Source organism: Gadus macrocephalus, chromosome 10 (genome assembly GCF_031168955.1).
Source record: "Gadus macrocephalus chromosome 10, ASM3116895v1".
Taxonomy (NCBI): Eukaryota; Metazoa; Chordata; class Actinopteri; order Gadiformes; family Gadidae; genus Gadus; species Gadus macrocephalus.
In genome coordinates, this window is record NC_082391.1 from 22,015,500 (window position 1) to 22,041,202 (window position 25,703).

The 25,703-nt window shown below is 44.6% G+C and overlaps 1 protein-coding gene and 1 long non-coding RNA gene across 2 annotated transcripts in view; one reads left to right on the top strand and one right to left on the bottom strand.

The window, feature by feature from the left end:
- Window positions 1-18,875, bottom strand: part of glra4a (glycine receptor, alpha 4a) — a 37,690-nt gene extending 18,815 nt beyond the window's left edge. Inside the window, exons 1-2 of the mRNA XM_060063703.1 lie at window positions 18,606-18,875; window positions 18,424-18,517 (exon numbers count right to left, since the gene is read on the bottom strand). Of these exons, the coding sequence (XP_059919686.1) occupies window positions 18,424-18,491 (68 nt within the window). The 5' untranslated portion in view covers window positions 18,492-18,517; window positions 18,606-18,875. The remainder of the gene's footprint in view (window positions 1-18,423; window positions 18,518-18,605) is intronic.
- On the top strand, window positions 2,002-8,779 carry LOC132466458 (uncharacterized). Its single transcript, XR_009527860.1, has 3 exons — window positions 2,002-2,366; window positions 3,125-3,307; window positions 8,093-8,779. It is a non-coding gene; the product is annotated as an uncharacterized LOC132466458 (long non-coding RNA).
- Window positions 18,876-25,703: the final 6,828 nt, after the last annotated feature.

Consider the following 25,703-nt stretch of genomic DNA (forward strand, 5'->3'; position numbering starts at 1 on the left):
GGCAGTCATCTTCGGTACGGAGTCGCTCGTCGGCCCTGACTCACATGTGACCTGTCAGGGTGGGGCTCTGTCTACAGCTCATCATGGGGAGACAGAATACCACAGAGCACAGAGCCTTCACGATGGAGATTTTAGTTCTCGTTTTATTGTTTTCGTTGCACTTGCAATGCTCTGTTTTAGCAAAACATAAAAATATGAATTATTCTTATTCTTATTAAAATAATGGCTCTGTGTTATGGTTGTATTTTGGGGGGGACATAATCAGCTATTCAGAGGGGGTGGGGGGGGGGGGGTTGGGTGGAGAACAAATAGAACCTCAGTCAACATAAGAGGAGCAAACCCATTTCTCTGGTCTTCTCTGGTTCTGTGCCTTCATACAACAGGGCATTAGGATAGAGAAACATTTTAACATTAATCCAACAGGATTCCTGAGCCAACAAACAGGATCTCGGTTTATGGGAACCAGATAAATGGTCTGTAAGCATGAAACGGTAGCTACCCGCTACTGGGTTTAGGACTACTTCAAAGTCATGCTTGAATGTGGTTGGGTCGTGATAGCTACTAGTTCATTGATGCACTAAACTGAATGCCAACCATCAGAAGGTTTGAGCCATGTGGATTTAAGAAAGCACATAACTTTAGCAATACATACACATGATACTAATCAAATATAATAGCCATGGCAGCATTGGTAATTTATATATATATAGATACTTAATAACTACTTACTATAATTCAGCAATATCACATGAGGAGATTGCTGTTACACTGAATTTCAGGGCGCGAATGTCTTTCTATGACAGAAATCACAGCCGTGCTACAGAGCATTTTAAAGTCATTTTGGTTTAGGACGTTTTTCAAACCGATTGAAAGGCCCGGAAGAATCCAAGTGGCAGCCATGATAAGAGCTGGCCGAATTCTCTAAATGCTAAGGAAAGGGTCTTCAATGCTTCTTTCTTATCTCAGCCTTGGCGAAAGGTAAGGAGATAATGCCATCCCACAATTCCTTGCGGCAGCCACATTTAAATGGAGGAGCAGTCAGATTGTCCTCCCACCGCGGCTATCTTCTCCTAAGTCCTCGCGAATTCTCCTCAACATCCGTGACGTTTTCCTTCAAGGTCAAGGAAAAGTGGTCGGGAAAGGACAAAGGATGTCATTTTTGGTCTATTCTAAAGGAGCCAATATCAGCACTCATGGAATGCCTCTTCACATCATTTACTTATGAGTTCAAGGGGAGAATATGTAAAAAAAAAGCAACACAGTTGTCCCAATGTTAGCCTCCTGAGTTAGCCTCTAGAGAGAGGGACACAGAGCGTAGGCCCAGCCATTCCTCATTCTACAATCAACTATACTGTAGGTGCAGTGTAAGCATGGATGGAGTTACATCCTAGTAGTTTGATTCAACATCATAAAACTGGAATAACCAGTCCAACTACCTGGCAGGCACACTATATCTTGCTGCTGCTCAATCCCCATTCTAGCGGCAACTCACCAATCCCTGTGTGGAATTAAACCCAATCAGAACCCATGTTTATTCCTCCACCGGAACAGGAGACATATGCTGGTAATTGCCTTTCGTTTGGAGACTTCCGATCAGAAAAGTGACTCAAATGGGACCGTGGCTCTGTTCCCCAGAACACAGGAGCAATAAGGGAAATCAGCGCCGTTTAGACGGCCACGCATGAACATTACACGTTCCTGAGGGGCATTAGCATAATGAAAGCTGAACGCGAATAGTTGGCCAGCTGGCCATCAGAAAGAGGCTGTCATTTGTCATACCCTGTGAGGTACTTTACTTAATGTCCTCTTCAACATCTGATTCTCAACTGCCAGTTCAATTTATACTTCTGCGATTGTCGATTAGGGTCTCTGCCGTACCGCTACGGCCAGAAGCATCAACCTTGATGTTGGAGACGGATCATTTTACCATGATCTGTATGATCAATAAAATCCAAACTAATGTGCACTAGAGAATCTGATTTTCCAGTGAGGGAGATATTTTTACAATGAGGTTGAATACCGCAATTAATTTCACTTAGTATTTAAATGCTTGAATAAATAATGAAATTTATTTGATCCTCTATTCATTTACAAATGAGTGAATGTTCAAACGAATATTTTTTGTCCTTCTGTTGAAATGACTGGAAACAGGATGTGAATGACCGGAAACAGGATGTGACTCACAGGAAGTAGGAAATCAATGCTTTGGCTTTCCTAAATGGCTGTGTAGAAGATGGTTGAAATCATAGATATATATATTAACAGAGCCCGTCTCATATTAGACATTCTCTGATATTAACTAGACGCCTCGTCCGCGGTGCTGGCCAATGGAGTCGAACGTCACCACTGGCGGCCATCTTACCACAGTAAGCTGCTCACCCATAACATTGTGTTGGTAGTGATTCATGTACTTTTTAAATAACCATAACTTGCTCAATTTTCAACCGATTTTCAAACGTTTTGGTTTGTTATAAACGTCAGAGATGTGGGTATGACAGTACATACTTATGAATAATTGTTATGTTCTAAGAAAAATAGAATAATGTTCTAAAATAGGTACATGATTTCCCTTTACAAATATACATCAAGAAAGGCTGCATGTTGAAATCCCCACCCTGTACAGAGATGTATTTATGTAATTATATATAACCATGTGTTTTCATATGAAATGAACATTAAACTGGTAAGATGGCGGCCTATGGTGACGTTCTAGACGCCGCCGTAGGGCGTCTAGTTAATATATATATCTTTGGTTGAAATGATCTACGCTGTTGATCCTCTTCAATTGTTTAGCTTGGCTAGAAAGCAATGGCTCAAAGTTTTAGTATTCACTTAGTCATGAAGTCTATTATTATCGTCTTCTTGGATATCCACTATGGTTTGCAATCTAATTGACTTTGAACATAGAAAAACACCTTTGATACTGACAGACGTCTTGCCAAGAGTACATTTATCAACATCCACATTAATCTTGAAGGTAAAACCCCCAACACATGCACAGACCTCCTCTCTACGTCCTCTCTATGGCCCCCGGCTATGGCTTTTCCCTTTTGATCAATGAGCTTTAATGGGAAATGGGTTTCGGAGTACATTGCCATTTACACTTGCACGTTGTTCTTTACAGATGTGGTGAATGGTAATCCTGCACAGGAACACCAGAAGATGTCTGAAACACGAGATTGATCTGCGTAACAGCAGGGGCCTTCTGACAGGAAGGAGTGTGGCTCCATGAGTCATCGCCACGTGTGAATGATGGCAACATGGAGGCTACCTGCAGGCCAGCTCAATCCCTCCAGTTTGCCATCAGGTAAGCAAACAAAAACACAATCACTGGGGAGGGGTCAGAGTCTCACCCTGAGGAACTGAACCCAAGATGGTTACAGAGGCCGTGTGTGATGAATGCAGATGAACGAAGCCAGTATGATGGAACCCCACAGTGGCAACACACAACCATTCATGTCCAGAATGTGCTCATTAAAAATGATAAGAATATTAGTCCTTTGTCTCATCATAAAGAGGGTTGCAGGTTTTGTACACAATGGTGAAAATAAATATATAATCTTAGTGGGTAGGCCTATTTATGGATATTTGAGGAAGCTTAGGGGGGAAATATGAATGACGTTTGGAATCTTTTTGAAATCGCAAATCACCGCTTGGCGGTGGGCCAGTAGCACACATCAAAGTGGGATGTTTACTGTGTTTTTTTTTTAACATCCTCTCTCCGTGCAAACTGTTCTTAATCCCCGTAGTGTTCGGCTCTAATCGTTTGTTTTTGGTAATAAAAAAAGAATGACTTTAACCATGAGCCAATGTTAATGGGAATATTAGCTGCCTGGAAAATATACTTTTCACTGCCTCACTGCAAACCCTGCGGTTTAATGATTAGGAATGTAGACTAATCCACACTAACACGTTAAGCAAATCGGCACTCATTTGTGAGGTAATCTGGGCTCTAGTGGGAGGGGGGTTTGGCGTACCCCCCAGAGCCTCCCGGAATGAAACGACGGTGCTTCCGTGATCCCATCGTGGCGGCTGACGGGGACTAAATGGGACGCACTTGGATGACAGATTTACACCCGTGATGTCTCTGTCCCTCCTCTGGAATGAGAAGCCCACCTACCCGGTGTCTGCACCCCCCCTCTGGGCCCGCTCTGTTCCCCTTTCGCCCGTTCTCAGGCAGTCAGCACTATGTCACGCCCCCCCCCCCCGCCCCCTCGAAGCACTTATTACATGATTCATCTCCGCGTCCAACAGCCCCGATCTTGATTTGTTTTGATTCAAATCGTTTTATTGAGACAAGTCGCAGAGTACCGGATGATCGGAAACTAAGACATTTCGGTGCTGCAAGGGTTTTTTTCTCTAACGCAGCAGCTTCCAGCTTACGCTGTGGTGGCCTTCAGCCGTCAACTCATTGAATAATAAAGCCTTTTCAATGCATATATTTGAACCCAATGTTTTAAAAGGACTTACTCAAACCGGGATAGCACCAAAGTCTTTGATACTACTGGGGTGGCTATGGTGTTGGGTAACGGCTAGTGAGCTAGTAACATCCCTTTGATACTACTGTAGTGGCTATGGTGTTGGGTAACAGCTAGTGAGCTGGTAACAAATCCCTTTGGTACTAAAGGGATGGGCTAGGGCAGGGGTTCTCAAAGTTTTGACAGCTGAGGGCCAATTTAGGAACCCAAAATTTGACTGAGGGCCGCCAAAGGAAAAAAAATTGGCAGGAAACGCCGTCGGCATCTCAGTGGTGAAAAAAAACATTGCACCGTGGACCTCTGGGAGTGAGGTCAAGTGAGGTCTAAATCACGAAACTGAGGTTCATCCTTTCAAAGTAATGTACAGTCGGATTAAAACTAACAAATGTAGCAGGATTTAATTTAAAGCTAGAGAGAGTCGACTTTTCTCTTTATATATATTTTTTTGTTTAAATTAATATTGATATAATAAAAACTATCTATATTTATTTTTTTACTTACATCTGCATGTCATTGCGGGCCGCCAGGAATGTTTCTGCGGGCCGCCATTGGCCCGTGGGCCGCACTTTGAGAACCAATGGTGTTGGGTAAGCTAAGGGGTTGGGTGACGGCTAGTGAGCTGGTAACATCCCTTTGGTACTACTGTAGTAGCTAAGGGGTTGGGTGACGGCTAGTGAGCTGGTAACATCCCTTTGGTACTACTGTAGTGGCTAGGGTGTTGGGTAACAGCTAGTGAGCTGGTAACATCCCTTTGGTACTACTGTAGTGGCTAGGGTGTTGGGTAACAGCTAGTGAGCTGGTAACATCCCTTTGGTACTACTGTAGTGGCTAGGGTGTTGGGTAACAGCTAGTGAGCTGGTAACATCCCTTTGGTACTACTGTAGTGGCTAAGGGGTTGGGTGACGGCTAGTGAGCTGGTAACATCCCTTTGGTACTACTGTAGTGGCTAGGGTGTTGGGTAACAGCTAGTGAGCTGGTAACATCCCTTTGGTACTACTGTAGTGGCTAGGGTGTTGGGTAACAGCTAGTGAGCTGGTAACATCCCTTTGGTACTACTGTAGTGGCTAAGGGGTTGGGTGACGGCTAGTGAGCTGGTAACATCCCTTTGGTACTACTGTAGTGGCTAGGGTGTTGGGTAACAGCTAGTGAGCTGGTAACATCCCTTTGGTACTACTGTAGTGGCTAGGGTGTTGGGTATCCCGACGGTGTCGGATTCAATCGCCATAATCCTGAGCATCGTGGCTCACCCCTGTCGGCTCTTTAAAGACACATCAGTACATCATACAATTATAATAGAATCATACATTAAAGACATAAAAAAAAAGTAATGGGTTGAATCATTGACTGATATATCCACTGCTTCTCAAGAATAGCTGACAGACAAAAAGTTGGCAGGACTCTTATCTCCTTGCCATTATCGTTCTTCACCCTGAGGCGATCTGAAACGATGCATTATTCGAAAATGTGGCAGCAGGTTAAAGAAAATCTTCAGAAATGGGATTACCCGCATTACGGCAGCGAGGAGATGAATCGGGCAGGAAACCCTGTTCCCCAGTTCCTCGACGCCTCGTATCTCCTGTCCTGTCAGCGTCGGCGGTATTCTCCATGTCTGAGATCTGATATCAGAGTGGATTTGCTGCCGTCAGTCTGTGTGAGAAGACGCTAGCTGGATTTCTTGATAGCCCGAGAGAGGAGCCCTGACTCACAGCGTGGGGTGGAAGGGATGTGTTCTGTGTGAAGCTTGAGAAGGACTGCAGAACTATCTTCATGCACCGGATCTGACCATGAGCCAAGGACCGGACTTCAGTACAACTCCTACCACAACTTCTACTAAAGCATTATTGCTTTAGGCCCAATCCCATTTCTACCCCTTACGCCTTCCCCTTACCCCTTCAAAACATGGGGGAGGGGTAAAGGTAAGGGGTAAGGGGTAGAAATGGGATTGGGCCTTGGACTATGCCCAGATTAATGTCAAAATTCGGCATCCACAACAACCAGTGTAACATCTAATTAAGGAACTTTGAAGTAAGCGATCTATCACAGTAATTGTTTTGAATGCACCAACCTTGGTGTGAGTAAAGTGGTGGAGTGTGGCCACAAATAAGACATAAACTCTGTGATCAAAGAAGGGCGGACTCTTCTTGATCTCGTCAAGGTAATGAAATGCAGCGATTAGAAGAGCGAGATTAGATTTCCGATGCGATTCAGCCGTGTGTGTGTGTGTGTGTGTGTGTGTGTGTGTGTGTGTGTGTGTGTGTGTGTGTGTGTGTGTGTGTGTGTGTGTGTGTGTGTGTGTGTGTGTGTGTGTGTGTGTGTGTGTGTGTGTGTGTTCGGTGGGCTTTGCTAGGGATTCATCGGCATGCATCTCTGCATTTCTAGCTGATAACCCATCCCCTTTCCCACACATACTTTTTTAAAATACATGGGGGATCTCTCTAGCTGAGCTTTCTTCAGATGGGTGTGCGTAGATACACCGTAAACATATCATTAGGAGCTGAAGTCTGCTTGAGTATTATAGCCCTGCTATGTACCTGGATGAATATGCACGGGGACCACAGCTATCATCGCCCTCCCTCTTCAAAACAAGGGGGAGGGGTAAGGGGAAGGGGTAAGGGGTAGAAATGGGATTGGGCCTTCATCTTTGTTCTGCGTCCCCGTGATATGCGTACTGTCCAGTAGGCGAATCGCTCGCATTGCTTTGGTATTTATTTGACCCTCTTCCCATCCCTCTCTGCTCCGTACAGATATTCTCCTTCTGCCTCCATGCTGATTGGACTCAGAGGTTTGCTCCCTGACACTGGGGAGGAAATGATGTTCTGTGGCTGTTTTCCTTTCTCTCTAATGTGGCCCCCGGGGGCCATATTGCTTATAAAGCGCTAACAGAGGGCCTTGAGAAGGCTCTGTGCCGCCGGGAGATGCTGCCCTCTGGTAATGAACACACAGCTGGTTGGGCTGGCTCCCACACTGGGGCTGCACTAACAATAAGGAGAAAGAAGATTCCTTTCACTTATAGGGAAACTTTGAGTTGAGGTAACAAAGCCCTTTGCAATAGATATTTACAATGCAATGATGGTATCAAATGGACTGCATTTATAGAGCGCTTTTCTTATCAGCGGCCTGTCAAAGCGCTGAACAATATCGCCTCACATTCACCCATTCATGCTCACATTCACACACCGACGCTGGTGTCAGCCACACGGGGCGACAGCCAGCTCGTCGGTAGCAGTTAGGGCGAGGTGCCTTGCTCAGGGACACCTCGACACTCGGCTAGGGGGAGCCGGGGATCGAACTAGCAACCTTCCGGTTGCCAGCCAATCCGCTCTACTACCTGAGCCACATGCCGCCCTATTAGGTAACTTATAATATACCATTTTAAGGTACATATAAGGTACAAAACAAGAATGTCTTGTACCTTGTACACACAGAATGGACTCACCCTTACGATTTAAGGGCTTATAACAGTCCTGCTCATCAAGTTATTCTGTGTCGTGAGTTGTAGCAATACTTCCTTGTAACATTCTGTTGTTACCACACAGAAAAACTATATTTTGCACATAACAGCGAGAAAAGAGAATCAAAAGATGGCAGTCCTGACCCTTGATCTGTTTCACCAGACAAACTGTTGGATGAAGGACAGAGAGAAGCCAGATCTGCCCAGGGCTTTGCAAGGACTGCCCGCCAGGCAGAAGCACTGAAACACGCATGTGTAAACTACCTGCCAGGGGCCTTGGTGATGCAGCTGACATAGTAAAACACGGCTTTGACTGTATAGTATGAACTATAATCCTTTGATTTCTGGCCTTTTCCAAAGAGGAAGGATTTTGGTTAGTGGGTTCTGCAGACTTCTTGTGTATACCCATGATATTGCAAAGGCATGAGTATTAAATGGGTTTCCAAATGTTATTTATCAAGGCAATCCCTTTTTTGCATTAATGTTGCTCAGTAATCCCACAAATTTAGATATTTTGGGCCCTTTTCCAGCAGCTACTTTTTTGTAATCCCTCAAAATGCCTGCAATAATTCCCTGCAATAAACAAGGTGAATGCATTTCCCCACTTCAAGTTTATATTTGTAATCCTGCATCTTGTCCGGGTGAGCAATGCCATTACTCTGTGTACAGGATGTTTCTAATTACTCACTGTGAAAGGCTGCTTTTCTGAAATATTGTACAGTGAGTTACGTGAGCCATTAATTATTTAGCTCTAATACGAAGCAAGGCTAAGCTCCACTAGATGGGGTTGTGTTAAGGAAATGAACCTGTAATTTATGAGTCGCTATAGAGTATATAAATATATATATAGATCGATAGATGGATATACATTTATAAATAGATAGATATACATATGAGATGGATATATATAGAGGATGGATAGAGAAGGAGATCGGTCGATAGGTGAGTCTTTAGTCTCAGAGGCTCGATTCTAATATGCAAGAGACTGAGGCCAGCACAAAGAACAAACCCAAATGGCGTTTGGAAGTCTCTTTGGCCTCTAAAAGTTTTACAACCAGAGGATGCAGCGTGTAACCGGTACGGGTCCTTTGGCGCCAAGATACCGGGCAATCTCAACAAAAAACTAAATAAATATCAGAATAAATAGTTGGCGAAGAAGGCAAAATGATTACTCCCAGTGCCTGAATAACCTCAGCCTTCTCCAAATGTATTCAACCAGTGTAGCTCATATATTGGGCCAAAACAAAACAAACCATCTTTCATCCAGTGCGGATGTGATACCAGCAGTATTTCAAACGACGATTCAGGCACTTTATAGGGTGGCCAAGAGACAAATGCGTTGACTTTATGGTAAGGCAAGTAAGATATAGAAGGCAAAGATAAAGTTGTATATCTCTGCAGAGGTGTTATGGATAGGTTTGAGAGGAACAGGGCCTACTGTGTTGGGTGAGATAACGATAAGGATCTCACATTGGGGTCTGACTCATTGATGGATTGATTTGGTGTGGAGCTCTGTAATAATTAAACTTTATGTTTTTGTCTTTCTTTACACAAGAAATGTTCTAGTGTTGTGATCAAGTCCATACCGTACATTAACCAACGTTTTTTTATTTAGAAAATAGCATGTACTAATATGCTTTAGCCTAAGACACTAATATACAATAGAGATGGTGGTTGCCTGCTTGGTTAAATAGATCATTTTAGTTGTTTAAAAGTTCCCACTGAGCATACCTTGACTTTTTTGTACTTGGAGGTAGTTTGCAATTTCCTTTTGTAAGTTGTCTGGAACCAACAGGACATTTGCAGCTGAGTTCAAATTGGTACGACAATTAATGTGTATTATTTGTATGTTGTGTAAACAATATAACGCCTTTTTTTTTTGTTAGAAACAGTTTTTTCTGATAAACAGAGGTTTGAAAATTTTAAGTTTTGAAGATTTGCATAGCAGTTCTCCAAAGCAAAAGTCCCAGTCATGGAAGAATAAAGAGAATGGTGGACAATGAATACAATGTTGATCGCCAGGTAAACTTCATTATAGATTGATCAAATATGAATCATTAACAGCGGTTTGGAGCTCCAACCCACATTGACCTAGTCACATAAACGAGTGGGGACGGTCAACAGATCACTAAACATTTTGTTTCTTGAGAATAGAAACTGAAGGATTGTATAAAGAGATAAAACTTTATGCATAAACATTCAAGAAAAACCCAATTAACTCATGAAGATAAGCTCCTTTCTTCCCTGACGAAATCATTAATTACTGTTTCAAACTTAAACATCTTTGCTGACTATTGAGGTCAGACTATATTATTTTCCGTTTGAAATTGGTACAAATGCTTAATTTTGCATGTAGGCCTTTATTGTATCCTCACTAATTGACAGACTTCCCCGTAAACATATTCAGTTACCTGTACGTTTATTATCTTTGTTTAGAAGTTAATGAAGGAACACCATGTGTAGATAATTCATCTATTTCTGGAACACAACAATCCTGTTCACAGCCCCGGGCTGGAAATGCAGAACAGTACAGTAAGTGTTCAATCTGTCGTTCTGCTCAGAACTCCACCATGAATTATGCTAACTAAACCTCTCCGCAGACTAGTACTGCTTGTCTAGAAGTTCTATCAGTTGAACTAGTTAATATTCCTGGAACGACATTGCTTCAACCTTGTGATATTGCTGATCCTCAGAGAGCATCGGTCTCTTCTTTCCCTTCTTGTCCAATCCACTCTGTAATACATGCAGATAAATACTTGAGCCAATACAATCCAGGTATTTCACAGCTTCAACTTGTATACTCAGCGAATAAGTTTCCGCCAATTATAAAAGTGTCCCAAACTACCTTATCTTCATGATTTTGCTTTACTAGGTCAAATCGGTCGGAGATGGTAGAAACCCCCCAGGCAATGGATTGGGTCCTGTGGTTTTACCCTTGAGCAAGGCATTCGCCCTCTCCTCAAAGCTAATGATTAGGGCCGCTAATGGCAAACACACCAATGTAATCATGAAATCTCCAATGGCGGAGTGCAACACCCCACCGATCAATGAGGTTATATTGCTATGGAAACTGATTATTGGCAAAGGCCTATTGGTTCTTTTGTTGTTGCCATGGAAGGGATCGGAATGTGACTGAATGAAAGCCTTAGGGGTAAATTGGATAGTTATCTCTCTAGCCCTCATAGTCATTGAGAGGGTTGGCATTGAGAGGGTTGGAGAGGGTTGGCAATCACACCACAGTTCCTTGACCTTTTTATGGTTTGAGCTGATAAGTGCTATTCAATTGCATTTACCACTTCCATTGGTTGGTCAAGTCTACCAGTTAACTAATGAAATCAAGCAGATTGAGCGGGGAGATCCTCGTAGCCTGCTTCATGGTATTTTCTGACAAGCCCAGTGGCCACCTCAACGATGCGACTCAGATTTGTCCCAAGTTCAAAGGGTTATTCGCTGATTAGTGGTTTAAAAAGATCATATTGTCTGATTTTCTGCCAGTTTACACGCCATGACGGTAAACGGATTGAGTAAGCAAGTTGCAGTGACAAACACAACATTACACAAGAACCGATGTGAAAGAAATATTCACCCGTCGCAATAAAGTGATCTAACCTCAAAGGTCCAGCTCTCGGCAATCACATCTCTTTTTTCCCTTTGTATACGTCAGTGTTTCAGCTTCCAGGTAACACCACTAGACCACCAAATAGTTCCCGGATTTAAGTCTAGGTAAACCCCAATGCATCCACTCGAATTCAAACTCCATGAGATTCAAAAATACATTTTTGTCTGACAGTTCTCGGATGGACGGGGGCGTTGTTATCCCCATGGTTACAGCCCAACCAAACGCTGGTACTTTTTTAGTACCGCCGTTGTGTCGGTGTGTTATAATGAGCGTCGTAGTATATGAAATGTGCCACAGACTGTGGGGTTTTACTATCAGTGTTCCGAGGAGCTCAACCCTTGCTGGGACGCGGGCGTCGACCTCAAACGCTGCAGCAGAGCTCCACAAATCCACACACTTGGCCACTGGTGTCCATGGTTGTGAGGTTGAAGGGCCGCAGTAAAGGCACTGCGACGTCACGAAAATGACCACGTTCATTCGAAAACGCCAGATGGATATGTGGCGTAAAAGTCCCCTTAAACAGTTGTCATTTTGACAACTGTCATTTTGAAATCAGAAACATATTTATTTATTTCAGTATAGGTATTAATTATTTTATATATTAATTGCCTAATTTATTTATTTCATAGTTATCTATTCATTTATTTAATATCAACTCAAATGGCATTCCATACAGAATAACATGGATTACTATGTTGACCATCATGTAAGACAACACTGTTTAAAACATAATACGGTTTTGGGTTCAGTGCTCTTTTAAGATGCTTTATTACGGAGTGTGACCATTCAATACTTTCCAGCTTAAACTTAGTTTGACAAGATCATTACAGGATGGATCAATCAACAGTTCCTGATTCAGGGCTTTGTGTGTGGAAGACAATCACTCCAATCAATTGTATACAGTTAAGTCAACATGCGCAGCTTGAACAGTTCTCTTTACTCCACGGCTCGTTGATTTCGCCAAGAGCTAACACTTGCCCGTCAAGATTTGTTATTTGATGTTGGTCTCTTGTTAAATACATGAAAAAAAGCCTGTGTTTCTTCTTGGATAAGTTCTCCTGTCATAATTATTTTCTCTTTTCTATTATTTATAAATAATGGAGTTCCAAAAAAGCATAAAGAGAAGAGAGACTTGAGTTTGTTGTTTCATTGCTCCCATAGCCAAGTTTAATCATAATGAACTGAACTGTCCAGGCTTAATACCATGATGGAGGGATTTTTAATGGGTTCCATTTCGTGTTCCTAATTTCAGCTCACATAATTACCAACACCAAGTGTAACCAAGTGCTGCTTTGGTCAATGGTCATTGACTGGAAATGCTGGTAAGCTTTTTCGGTCACAGAAACAGATTCACTCAAACATCAATTTAGTGTATTTAATACATGTTGTATTCCCTTTATATTTTCTCTCTTCTAAACTCTGGACATACTTTTACATCTGCACTTCAAAGATCTGCATCCTTTGTGCTGAGGTCTAAAAGGAAAGCATTATATATTTGTGATCACTATTGCTGGGATGTGGTGCATTTTAAGTTGTTCTACATTAATGGGTAGTGTATTTAATTAATATTATTCTTGTCCTCATTTCTTACAGTTGCCCGCCTTAATTAGACAAGAAAACTCGCTGGAGAGCAAACAGTCTATCAGTCGCTCTGCTCATCGTGGATTAACTGTATTTGCAGAGTAGCTCACGGACATAGCAGCAGTTGATGGCAGGAGGGGCAGGAGGGTGGCAGGAGGGGATGGCAGATAAATAACAACAACTAAATGATTCCTTGTACCTCTAGGTTCTCTCAAACTGGTGTGCACCGAGTGAGCCATGAGGCAGAAGTTCCTTCCCCCCTCCCCCCCAAAAAAATAAACGGAAATAGGAAATATTACATTTGGGCTTCAGTGAACTCATGCTCTGCGGCCCTGAGGGAAGACGCTTAACCGGTATGCGGTGTTGCACCCTGATGATATTCCCTTTCCAGTCCAACGCTGCCTAGTTACCGGGGAGTGTCTGTGCACTGATTAGAAAGTTTACATCGGGCTCATCCGCATCAGTCACACTTCATAGTAAACCTTATTTCGGTCGCTAGGGGTTCGGATTTCACTGGATGCAGCGACATGGGAGCCTGGCACGCGGTCCTGCTGAGTAAAGCAACCCCACCACCACTCCCCCAGGTCCCGAGGCCGTCTAGGGTGTAAGGGTGGGGCTACTTACGCCTTACGCCGCCATTACACCTTGCCTCTCGATGTCATGAGCTGAGGTTGTGTATTAAAGCCACTTTACAGGGAGAGGGGAGGGACACATCTCAATGTACGTTACCCAACCCCTTGACATTTATCTGAGCAGTCTGGAACATCTCAACCGCAGAAGTCCCCCCCCCCTTCAGATGTTAGGGGGGGCGGGAGGGAGGAAGAAAAAGGAGAGGAAAAAGGCAGCAGTTGGGCACATTTCATATCCAAGCAATACGGAAAGGTCATGCGTGGTGTTGGATGTAATGGACCGGGGATAATCAGCCCCATCTCTCCGGCTGGATGTGCCAGCACAGCTGCGAGGAGGCTAGTGCGCTAGCTGGATAAACTGTCACTGCCAACATGCGCCGCTAGTGCTTGCAGCGGAATAATCAGTCTGCCCGCGACATTAGTAGCAGGATTAGACCAGACTGCCCACATGCAATTATATTGACTCGTATCGAGCACGTCTCCTGTCCTACTTTTAGTCGAGATGATAGTCGAGTAGGACCGGCGAATGCAATGTTTGATTTAAAGAAAGACTACGACAAAAGCACTCAATGATGTATACTTGGGCTGAGCCGTGACCAAACATGTACCCAGAATGAAGTTTAGGTCGTTCAATTCAATTTTATTTGTATAGCCCTTAATCACCATTACAGTCTCAAAGGGCTGAACAGGCCAATTATTTATGATTCCTTAGGTCATGCCCCTTTGACAACATGGCTTAAGACCCCTGAACTGACTTAATCTTCAAGAGTAATCTGTAGGGCAATTTAAAGGATGGTTTTGTTTTCCTTGATTGATACAGCCATTCCTGCGGCACTGACTGGAGGAAGCAAACTGTCTCGCCGGTCTCGTCTAACTTGGCTCTTTTCTTCTTTGTCATTAAGTCACGTGGACGTCCCATCTGTCTTCTCTTGTGCTCCCTTTGTCCTTCTGCTCCTCTCCATAGTGGCCACCTGTTTGGGTCTCTCCCTGGGTAGTTGGAGAGAATAGAAGACAGCTAGCCAGAAATAGTAGAGTGGCACTAGCCGGAAATCAGTGAGGTACCCTTCAATCGGTGCAGGTCACTCATCGCCCCAGTCTGGAGAAGATCTCACAACTCGTACATGAAATAAAACTGTGTTGCAAGTTTACTCTTTTCCAGGCTGTGTTTAATTTCAGACCCCACTTTGTTAATGCTAAGGAATGTGCTTGTAATGCCAGCTGGGAGTATATCCCAAATTTAATTAAAGGGCTAAGCACGGTGCAGTTGAAGACGCGGGATTGGCTGACGAGTGTTTACATCACTCCTGAAGTGTCATTCAAAACTTTAATGCATTTTCCGCTCCACTTAAAAAAGCCTGTGTGCGACGGAGACGGGACGTCAGTGTGGGAACCCCTGTGGCTTTAACCAATTTAAAAAAGTAAACATCTCCTGGAGTGGACACTAGCCTGGTCCTTTTCACTTAATATTCAGGCGTAGGATCCAATCCTGCTCCAGCACTACAGCTGCCTATTTTATAAAGACTCAAACATGTGTGGTGGATATATTACTAAGTGGAAATGGTAAAAGGTGCAAGGCCTCCTTCGGGATTCCTTACTCATCAACGGCATGCAGAACACAGTGATATACATGGAGGAAAATTAGGTCATGTGTTCTCAATGTTAACAATGAACAAAAATACAGCCATGGCTGCATTTTGTTCAATGTTAACGTTGAGAATGTTGCAGCAGTTTTGCCACTCTATCCACAAAAACATGACCTAATTTACCTCGTATAAATGAATTGGGATTCAGTTCAGCGCCTTTAAAATGACTGCACTCTAACTACCAGATTGGGTAGTACTATGAAACACTTACAACGTACAACATTTTTTAATGTGCCTTTAATTGCCTTCAAGGGTTTATTTGGATTGAGCTTGCAATCTTGCAAGATTGGAATTGCAGATGTATAAACCAATTATTATTTCATATATTATTAAATCAACGATTAGGGTTAGGAGAAACACTAACTTCACTGGTCATCCAAGTGATAATGAATATAGCAAACTAAGAAAATCTTGAAGGGCATTGTCAAATATGCCTGCATACTCATGTGCTTTACTTGAGTGCATTCCACTATAGCTGCCACAACCACACCTCGTGAGACTAATTAATAACTTACTGAGCCACAAACTCCCAGGATCCCAAATGCACTTCACATTCACCTAAATGATCTGCCTTTGTTCCTTCATATTCAAATCAAATCCAGACTAATTTCAGCCAACAAAAACTCGTTGCTGCCTCCTCCCATCTCTCCATGGTTCAGCCGGTACCCATTTAATATGATGGACCCCATTATCCTGAGTCACCCTCTCGAATCATTTGTTCCCCCACCGTTGTGCTGTTTACTCCATATGGATGCATATGATGATAGTCACGCACGCACGCACGCACGCACGCACGCACGCACACGCTCACACTAGGACCAGAGGTGAGGAGAACAAGGAACTGAGATTCTCTCGCCCTTCTCACTTAAGCAATTAGGCCTTCACTTGCACTACTAGAGAGCACACACACACATTGACCAGATGAACTAGTATATTCCATCCATTGCAGCCCTTATTGTCTGCCGGTGGATGACCGAGGATGCTTCAAAGCTTACACTCAAACACAAACCAGCACAAACTGAACCAACTGGGCGATTTAATAAGATCCTTGAGTGTTTCGGTTTTTCAGGGAGAAGGGTGGACTCAAAAACAGAAAGCTGCACTGAATCGAGAGCGGGGGGGGGGGGGGGGGGGGGGGGGAAGTCAAACAGGGCTTTGAGTCCTCGTAAGCCAGTCGGGAGGTGAGCAGCTCCGGGCAGGCAGGCCAACGTTCAGAGTTGGTTTCCTTCTGAACGTACACTTAGCTCGAACAGGCTCCAGAGCACATATCGTTAAAACACGACGCCAAACACCAACGCCCTCTCTACACCCGTACATACCAAACGCAGTATTATATATATTATATTCTCATTCCCCACATCTGCCGAGCTACCTTCCCCACTAAAGGCTCTCATTACTAGAACCCTGGCAAGCAAACACACAAGCCTGTCGCGCCACACCCATGTGGCTCCATTACTCCACCTCGCTGGCTTCCAGGTGGAGTAATGCAAACACATAGGTGGAGCGGGGGCAGCCAGGTAGAGGGACTGCGACGGAGGCCACGATGAAGATGGCTTTCCCGGGCTCCTCCAGACACAGCATGATGATGAAAATGTCAAAAGCCGGTTTTCTAGATTTCGAAAGTTAATGATGCAGGCAGATGGCGCTCCATGCTGCCAGGAGATCTCCCTGAGAGTGTGTGTGGTGACGGCTGGTTTAACCTGCCTACGCTGATCTCTCAATGCGCAACAGGTGTGCAGCCTCACCTAGCGCCACAGTCCCAGCAGTCTGAATCGACTCTTTAGGACATCTGTACTCGCTGCACAGACGACGTCTGCATTGTTTTGTGGTAATTCTTCCCGAAACTGCTATCTCAACGTCCTGGGTTCCATTCTCATGAGTTCTTCCACAGAGCCTCTGGCTCCTATTGGCTCACTGCTCCTCCCCCGGCTAAAGAGTTGCTCTTTCACGCTCCGGTCCTATCTGGAGTCACACCTCGAGGGATGGGTTCATCTTCTTCCTTCCCCAACCCTTCACTCCTGGGTTTGACCGGGCATGGAATAGGGAATGTGGGTGTTGGGGTTGAACCCATAGAACATTGCAATTAGGGGATGAGTTAAAAAAAAAAAGGATGGGTTACAAATGTTAAGTCAGAAAGAGAGCGTGATTCGAGCATACAGGGAAAGGGAGAGAATAGCAACAGTCTGGAGCTGAAGATCAGACAGAGATAGATCACTCCTGTTGGTGGCAGACATAGCGACAGAGGAGCAGAGGCTCTTTGTTGTTTCTGCCGGTACACGTTGTGACTAAACGGTTACCGGAAAACGGCGCTGATTTTCCAACTATAATCAATGACCGCGTCCGGAGTCTGTGCGTCTGGAGACGCGCGGAGGGCGCGTCTTTTGGCGAGCACCGTCCGTGAACCACTCAGCGTCAACAAGTCACACAAATCCCCGACAGCTTTCCGTTTGTTGTGGAAATTGATTTATACTCTTGCCATATTCAGCTTTTTGGGAATATAAATAAATATATATAAATTAAAATATAAATTGGGCTGATAAAACCATACTGATGATCGCGATTCCACAGGTAGTTGAAGAGCAAAACGGCTTTAATCTGGGAACTGCGAATCATTTAGTCCGGCGATCAGGAGATTCATTTCAGTTGAATTACATGTGGTTCGGTTTACACACTATACTCTATTATCAGACTGATTTAAACCAGGCTTGAAATGACCCCAATGACTTCATGTGTGTTTTGCAAAAGAGTTCCAGGATATATCGTCTTTTATTAACAAGTCAAAGGGACTTAGTGATGAGAATCCTTCCTTTGTTTGTGGGCGTAGAGCCTTTTTGGTTTGCAATTAACAACAATTAATGGAGATTTATGCCTCGCTCTACAGGGATCAATACGCCTCCATTAGCCCCATAATAAGGGAATGACTCTTTATTGCTTTCTTAAAGTTTAAACTCATGGTCATAACGCTGTCATAACATTTTAAACATTTCAAACCTCCCCACATCTTCGAACCAATGTTTCTTACCTGATGAAGCATCCTTGGAAAAAGAAGAAAGACAACGCATATAGAATCCTAGTGACCCGTGGGAGCATCTCTGGCTCAGTCTATCCCAGCAGTCCTGTTGAAATAACTCGAGTAATTATCTTAGGAATCAGCAAATCCACTGAGCGGCGTGTGAGACTGGGAAGAGGAAGGCATCGTCTCACTGAGGATCCAAACTTCTCCCCTCCCACTGAGTCCAGGAGGCTGTTCACCACAGCGTCGGTGCGTCCGAGTGGCTCCTGGAGGCAACTTTTGGCTGGGTAGTTTAATCTTTATTTTTTATGTATCAAACTCGGTGTTTCTATGTCCAGGTTTTTTGTTTTCAACGAAAATCAGGTCGCTTTGAAGATTTGATATCGGGAAGATTTAAAGAAGCAGTAACCGTGCCGTGAGCTGCCTTCCACTCGGCGCGTAATTGGCTTCTTGTGGGAGAAGGGGTGGGAGGCGGCCGGGTGGGGGGTGGGAGGCGGCCGGGTGGGGGTAGGAGGGGTGGCCGGGGGTAAATGGGCTGTGCCGCGAGATGTCACGGGTTAGATGGTGAGAAAATGAGTTTCGATAATTCGCTCACCCATAGATTTCATTTCCACTCCGTTGGACACACTCTCACAAGGTGGAGTTGTACTGGGAATAACAACATAACACGTTATGAAAAAATAAATAAATAAATCATCTTTAAACAAATTGCATTGCACTGATATTGTGTCTTATTTAAAATCAATATATTTTCCATAAAAGTAGGTGTTTGTGTTCCTAGCAGTATAACTCCTTTTTATAATTTCATAAAGAGTGAATCAGTGTTCAACATTGGAGCACATGGGTTTCTGTTTCGCCCTGAATGTTCTGACGGTCTGCAGTGTTAACCAGTTCTATGATGGCTCGGAAAATGGAAAATCAAGGCGTTGGCCATTGCTTCATGAACAGATAAGATGCTGCTTGTTTTGCGTGGGTGACGGGGTTAGTTGGGGGCTGATGTGTAGATCAACACAGCAGATTATCGCTTCCTCCGAATTGTGATCTCCCTGTCCAGTCTTGAAGATGGATTAGTTCTCTTTAGGAGTGACTGTGATGTAGGAAGTTCTGATTGGTTCCACCCCCTTATCATGTCATTTATCGCTCGTCACATATTAATTATATGCGTCTTTGCAGCATCCCCATTTGCATTGGTGAAGAGTGACCAAGTGACATAAAGCAACGTTACAACGCTGAAAAACAATAACGACACATTAATACATTAATACAAATCTGAAAGGAAATACACAAACAAATCTGAGTCGTTGAGCTGTTCCAGCCCTGCGTTCCTCCGTCCACTTCCCCCCCCCCCCCCTCCCCGCTTTACCTCTCCCTCAGCCCCCACACTCCCAGCGGCCTTGCCTGTTCGTCTTCAGCCAAACAGTGAAAACAAAGCAGACGGGAAGAGGGAAATAAACGGACAAAATACAAGGGAAAGTCTGAGGAAGGAGTGATGGCTGTGGGGGTGAGGACGGGGTAGGAGCAGGGGTAGGGAGAAGGGAGAAGGGAGAAGGGGGGGGGAAGGGGGGGTGGAAGACGTTATTGTCGGCAGCAGCAGTTATCGAGCACGGAGCTGACGCCGTCGTTTCCTACCCCGAAGGCGGGGCAGCTGCTCGCACGCCGACCCGGATGGGCTGCCGACGTCTGGGGCGGAGGAGATATCTGTCAAACGTCGGAGAGGTGGTGGTGGTGGGTGCTGCGGGTGGGGTGGGGAACGCAGCAGGGCGTGTGGGGTGTTGGTGTGGGGGTAGGGTGGGAGGGGAACGCAGCAGTACACGGACCAAATATAGACGTACTTTAATGCCACACGTTGTCCATTCACGTGTTGGCTGTCATGTGAAGGTTTGTCACCATTTCTATGGGGCTGAGACTGTTGCTATAAGCCTTTGCGTCCTGACGTTGTAATGACACGGTTAAAACAATCAAATCAACTCCCTAAACTCCCTACTCGCTGCAGAAACCTTAAACGATTGTCGGCGATTATGTTCAACGTGAAGGGTATACTTGTCTAAGTACTTTAACAAGGGAATATAAGCCGTGCCACTCACTGTGTTGGAATGACAGCCAACAGGGAAGGGCAAAGGAGGGTGGGGGTGTGTAAAATGCCAGCACTGTTACCTAATCCTCTGCCCCTTCACATCCAACGCTCCCGTGATCCCCGGCTCTGTGGGTTAATGTCTCGGTTGTCTTCAAAAGGTCACATCCCTGCTGCGGCCATCATTCTCAACCTGTCTTTCAACACCGTCCTTATGCATCCCCACACTGGGCTCAAAACGTCCTCTCTCCGCCCCTTAACATCGAAGTACATGTTATACTGTACACTAAACTACACCGTGGCGTTTGGTTTGAGGTTCGGTGTCTGACTATTTGAACCGTTGATGAAATGATCAAGTTAATTCATCAGTGAAGCTGGATAGGGAAAGGGGTTGTTAAAAGGCTATTAATACCCTGTGATTGGCTTTGGGGCGTCGCCAAGGGTAATATTTAGCCATTGGACACCTCTTCAAGAGAAAGGGGTCCTCGCATCGGCTCCTTCAAGGAGACTAACCCCCCAGCAGCCTGCCATCCGTTTGTCACATCGTGCCGTCCCTCCTCCCACTCCCTGCCCCTGTTACGGCTGGGTTTGGTGAAGCTAATATCTAATCAACCAGGCACTTTGTGGTGTAAACCCGGGCCCCAATAACATCCCCTGATTCTGTCTGCAGCCTCGGCCTGCTGCCTTCGCTCAGCATTAGATCTTCTCTGGGAAGAGTGAACTCTAAAGCCGGATCAACCCCCCTTTAGGAGGCGGCTTCTGGTTCCTGGTTCTCTCCGAACATGTGTGGCTCACCGTCCCGATCTAGTGGCCCCCTCCGGGGGCCGGACCGTGGCCTGGTGTCCCCTGGGAGCCCCGGCCTCCTTATCCTTGGCAGCAGACTAAGTAACCCGGCGCGGGGCCACGGGTCTCGCTGAACACGGCGGCTTTGTGCAGCAGTGCGCGCTGTTTACGGCCCAAGGCGGCGATTATCCCCCTCCGCTGTTTACTGACACACACACGCACACACGCACACGCACACGTGCACGCACGCACGCACGCACGCACACGCACGCACGCACACACCCGCGCGCACACACGCACGCACACACCCGCGCGCACACACGCACGCACGCACGCGCACACAGATTGTGTGTCTGATGTCCTCTTTGATCCATTTGGTATACATCATTTGGGGATGTTATTCTTGATGGTAATTGTGAGTATTAATAACCACAGCACATTAAACACTTTACAGTGTTTTGCAGTGTCATAGCTTTTGGTTTCAATTTGAGGTCAGCTGACTTTCAATCTAATATTTGTAAATTATTTTATTACGAGTAACAAGCATATTGGGAGCTCCTGTAAAGCCTTGATTTTAAATCTATATCTATCTTTATATCTATTTAGAGGGGCAAATTCTTTCCCCATCGCTTCCTTTTAAAGATTCCAAGCATGTAAACCTAAAGCAAATGTCCAACGTATAATGATTGTCTATCTTCAACCCAGCTAAAGGTCTCGGAAATCACGCTGTAACCCCCCAAAAAAAGACAGATTTCCAAATCTATTTAAGTAAAGCTATTGAAGGGAATATCTGGCCTTTGGAAGACGCTTCATGCTTGGTCATATCTAACCGCCTCATACATAAATACAGAGCTCAACCCATCTCATTCCTCCAAAACTCATGGTATCTGCTCAATTACATTTCCATCCCAAAACACTTTACTGCAGGCAAACTATTTACGAAAGCCGAAGGGTTGGCCAATATTCCTTGTACCTCATGTGGTGGGATGGGTGTTGACACCCATGATGCAATGGGGCAGTGGTATTAACATACAAAAACACAAATGCACTAGAAAAGCTACAAAACAGAGCTGAGGTGCAAACTCCCAGATTCATGACTCGACCTCCTTTGACTGACTTACAATTACCAAGACGTCTCCGTGAACTCAGTGGCAGCGTGATTCCTCCATTAAGACCTCTCAGATTGAGGATGAAATCTGAGGACATATAACCGGCGGTCGACTGACACTGACAGTCTTGTCACGACGTGTGTGTGTGTGTGTGTGTGTGTGTGTGTGTGTGTGTGTGTGTGTGTGTGTGTGTGTGTGTGTGTGTGTGTGTGTGTGTGTGTGTGTGTGTGTGTGTGTGTGTGTGTGTGTGTGTGTGTGTGTGTGTGTGTGTGTGTACCCCCCCAGCCCTGTTGTATCTCCTGTGTCATAAGAAAGGCACGGTTAACGGTTGCCTGGTGGCTCAAACAGCCAGCCCTATAACCCAGTATGCTGGTCCAATTCCGGCCCGAGGTCCTATGCGCCACATGGCATTCACTCCGACCAACTTCTGTGACCCCTCTCCTCATGAAAGCCCATAAAACAAATATAAAGGGACCGTTGACGAGCCGAAGCTCTCAAACAGGGCATGAGGGACTGCAGCGTAAATAGATTGTGGGGTTCAAACGGGCAAAGGGATCAAACGTGTAGCCTCGTTCCAAACAGTCACTGCACACGGTCAGATACACTGCTGAGCTAAGGTCACGAAGGCTCGTGTATTGCAGAATTGTGTATTGGGATGTTGGTTTGTTTTCTTTTAGCTTTTGATCCAGGGTGTGGATCACCCTTGGATTTCTTAAAAAGACTGTTTTGCTCACACTGTTGTTTTTTGGCTTTGCCAAATATACCACCAAATATTGTTGATCGGTAAAGTAGACCTAAAGGCAGTGGCCTGGGTGTTTATACTGGGCATGGTGTGTAGAAGTGAACATTTGTTCAGGCTTTGACCCAAAGAGCAACTTTCAACTCCTTCTTTCAATCAGTTAAAGGCTGTCTCTAGAAGCTTGTTCACACTATCCTCCTCAGTCATTCCCAGGTAGAAGAAGAAAGAAGTTTCTCCTTGTCCCTGATCAACATAACTTTTTTATATCCACCAGCGGGTGTAGAATGATTAATCTTGGTTTAATCCCTGTGTCTTCATCTCTTTACCCTACGGACGGGTTAATTCGGTTCTGCTTCGGTAGCAAATGGTAACCTAAACTATCGTAAACTAACTGCTGTTGTTGGGATAAAGTTGCATTTGTTGAGTAATTTCTCCCAGTGGCTTTATATAATGTTAGTTTACACTTTCAATTATAAAACCTGACACAAACACACACACACACACACACACACACACACACACACACACACACACACACACACACACACACACACACACACACACACACACACACACACACACACACACACACACACACACACACACACACAAACAGCTTACCTGCTGTTATCCATCAATTGTGTGAAATGATTTCCACATTCCACACACAATGTTGAAGACAATGTTGAAGATTTTAATTGCTTTTCTTGTTTTATATGACAAGGTTTGCTTGCTTTCAAATTGTAAGAACTGTCAAATAAACCTCCAAATCTTGCAACTTGGGCATAAGGGCGATTCGCATGAATACGTATCTTAAACCTATTTTTCATACTTCCTATCCGAAATTTCTAATTCTTTCTTCCTTTTTTTTCAAGTAAAATTAAAAATATCAACAATCAGCAATCACTTGACTAAAGACACAAAGATGTTTCTTGCACTGTATTTGTATCCCAGCCCTGTCCCTCCAAGGGCTAGTTACCAGAAGAAGCTGATGATAGTTACCTGGTGGACTTTTGTATGGTGCTCTGGGCAAATTATGGGGAAAAAAAGATTCAAGGTAATGTGAAAATATGCTAAGCACTGTATAAACCAACGGGGGCAGTGAAGGGTCAAGAAATACCCTCTGGTCATAGTTCTGCTCCATATTCCCAGATGAAGGCTTCCACCACCTAGGAATCACAGATCTTTGCATGTTTCTCAATGTTTTGTGGCGCATCTTCTTGTGGGCAACCTTTAGTTGTTGATTTATTTTAGTTTTTGCGTCGATCAGTTTCAATATTTAATCCAAGATGCCTTGAACTTTAAATTAATGTAATCTCCAAGATATGAATCATAACCCGTGGACAGTGATGAATTTTATTTGGGAGAACTATCAACTTCTGTGATGCACAGGGAATTATTTTCATTATTTTCTATCTATCATGACGATTAACTTGATATTCTAGTTCATAATCACCTAATGACCTTAGCTTGTACTTTTGAACATACGTCGCTGTAGGTTTTTAACTGGAGAGCGTGAGAGAACGTGACACCAAAACAATGACGTGATATTCAACCAACTTATTTCACAATCAAATACGAGTTGGGAAGAGCCAGTCTTGTATCTGACGGAGGCAGAAGAAGCCGTCTTGTCCGAGACACGGGCCTCTCATGTCGGAACATTAATAACCCTCCCACTTGGTCATGTAAAGTGGCCCAGAAAAGGCCCCTCCAAGGTCTGGAATTGGTTTGGGTGCATTCACTTAAGGCAGGAGTGGCTCACACTGAAGCATGGAGATGTACGAGAGGGGCTGCTCTGTCACGCTCTCCTTAAGCAAGAGGGACTTGCAGATGGCACGAGGGCGTTTGGTGTAAAAACACTCGTATTTGTGTAAGTTTAAATTATTCATCACATTGTATACTCCCGTGTATAGCACAATGTTATTAAACATCTGTTTGGGCCCATGCATTGCAAAGAGTTTGCATGGAAGAAAATCAATGAGTCCAGACGACACAAATTAAGTAAATTGCGGCCGGTGACCGGGCGGCTGATTGGTCCTCCCGCCGTCTCGGCCCTTGATCATTCGTCGGTTCACTGGCTTCCTCACAAGTGTGATTGATGCATTGTAATTGGAAGTCAATTACACGATGATATGTTGTTGTTTTTCTAAATGGAAGCCTAATTATTTGAAATTGTAGAAAAACCAATGTAGAAAATGAAACGCCATGAAGGATTTGTGAAAGGCTGATTAATTATTCTGTGTGGGGGCATCCAGGGTTACCACCGACGTTATATAAACGCTTCGCAAACACAGAGCGAAGGGAACCCAACTGACTCCACGCTAGCATTGAGGCTTTTCTCCTTGCGTTGCCTTCTGTTTAATTGTTTTGTTGGTCTCCTCTCGATGACCTCATCGCCTCCGCAGATCTTTTGCTAGCGTGCGTCCAGGCGGAATCAGAAGCAGAAGGATAATACATCTCTGAGCAACAGACAAACCACAACAAACCCTGCCTGTTATGAGTCTGAGGAACAAAAGCCATCATGGGCAGACCCTGGTTTGCTGAAAAGAAATCGGGGCGTGATCCACAACGCTCCTATTCAGAATGT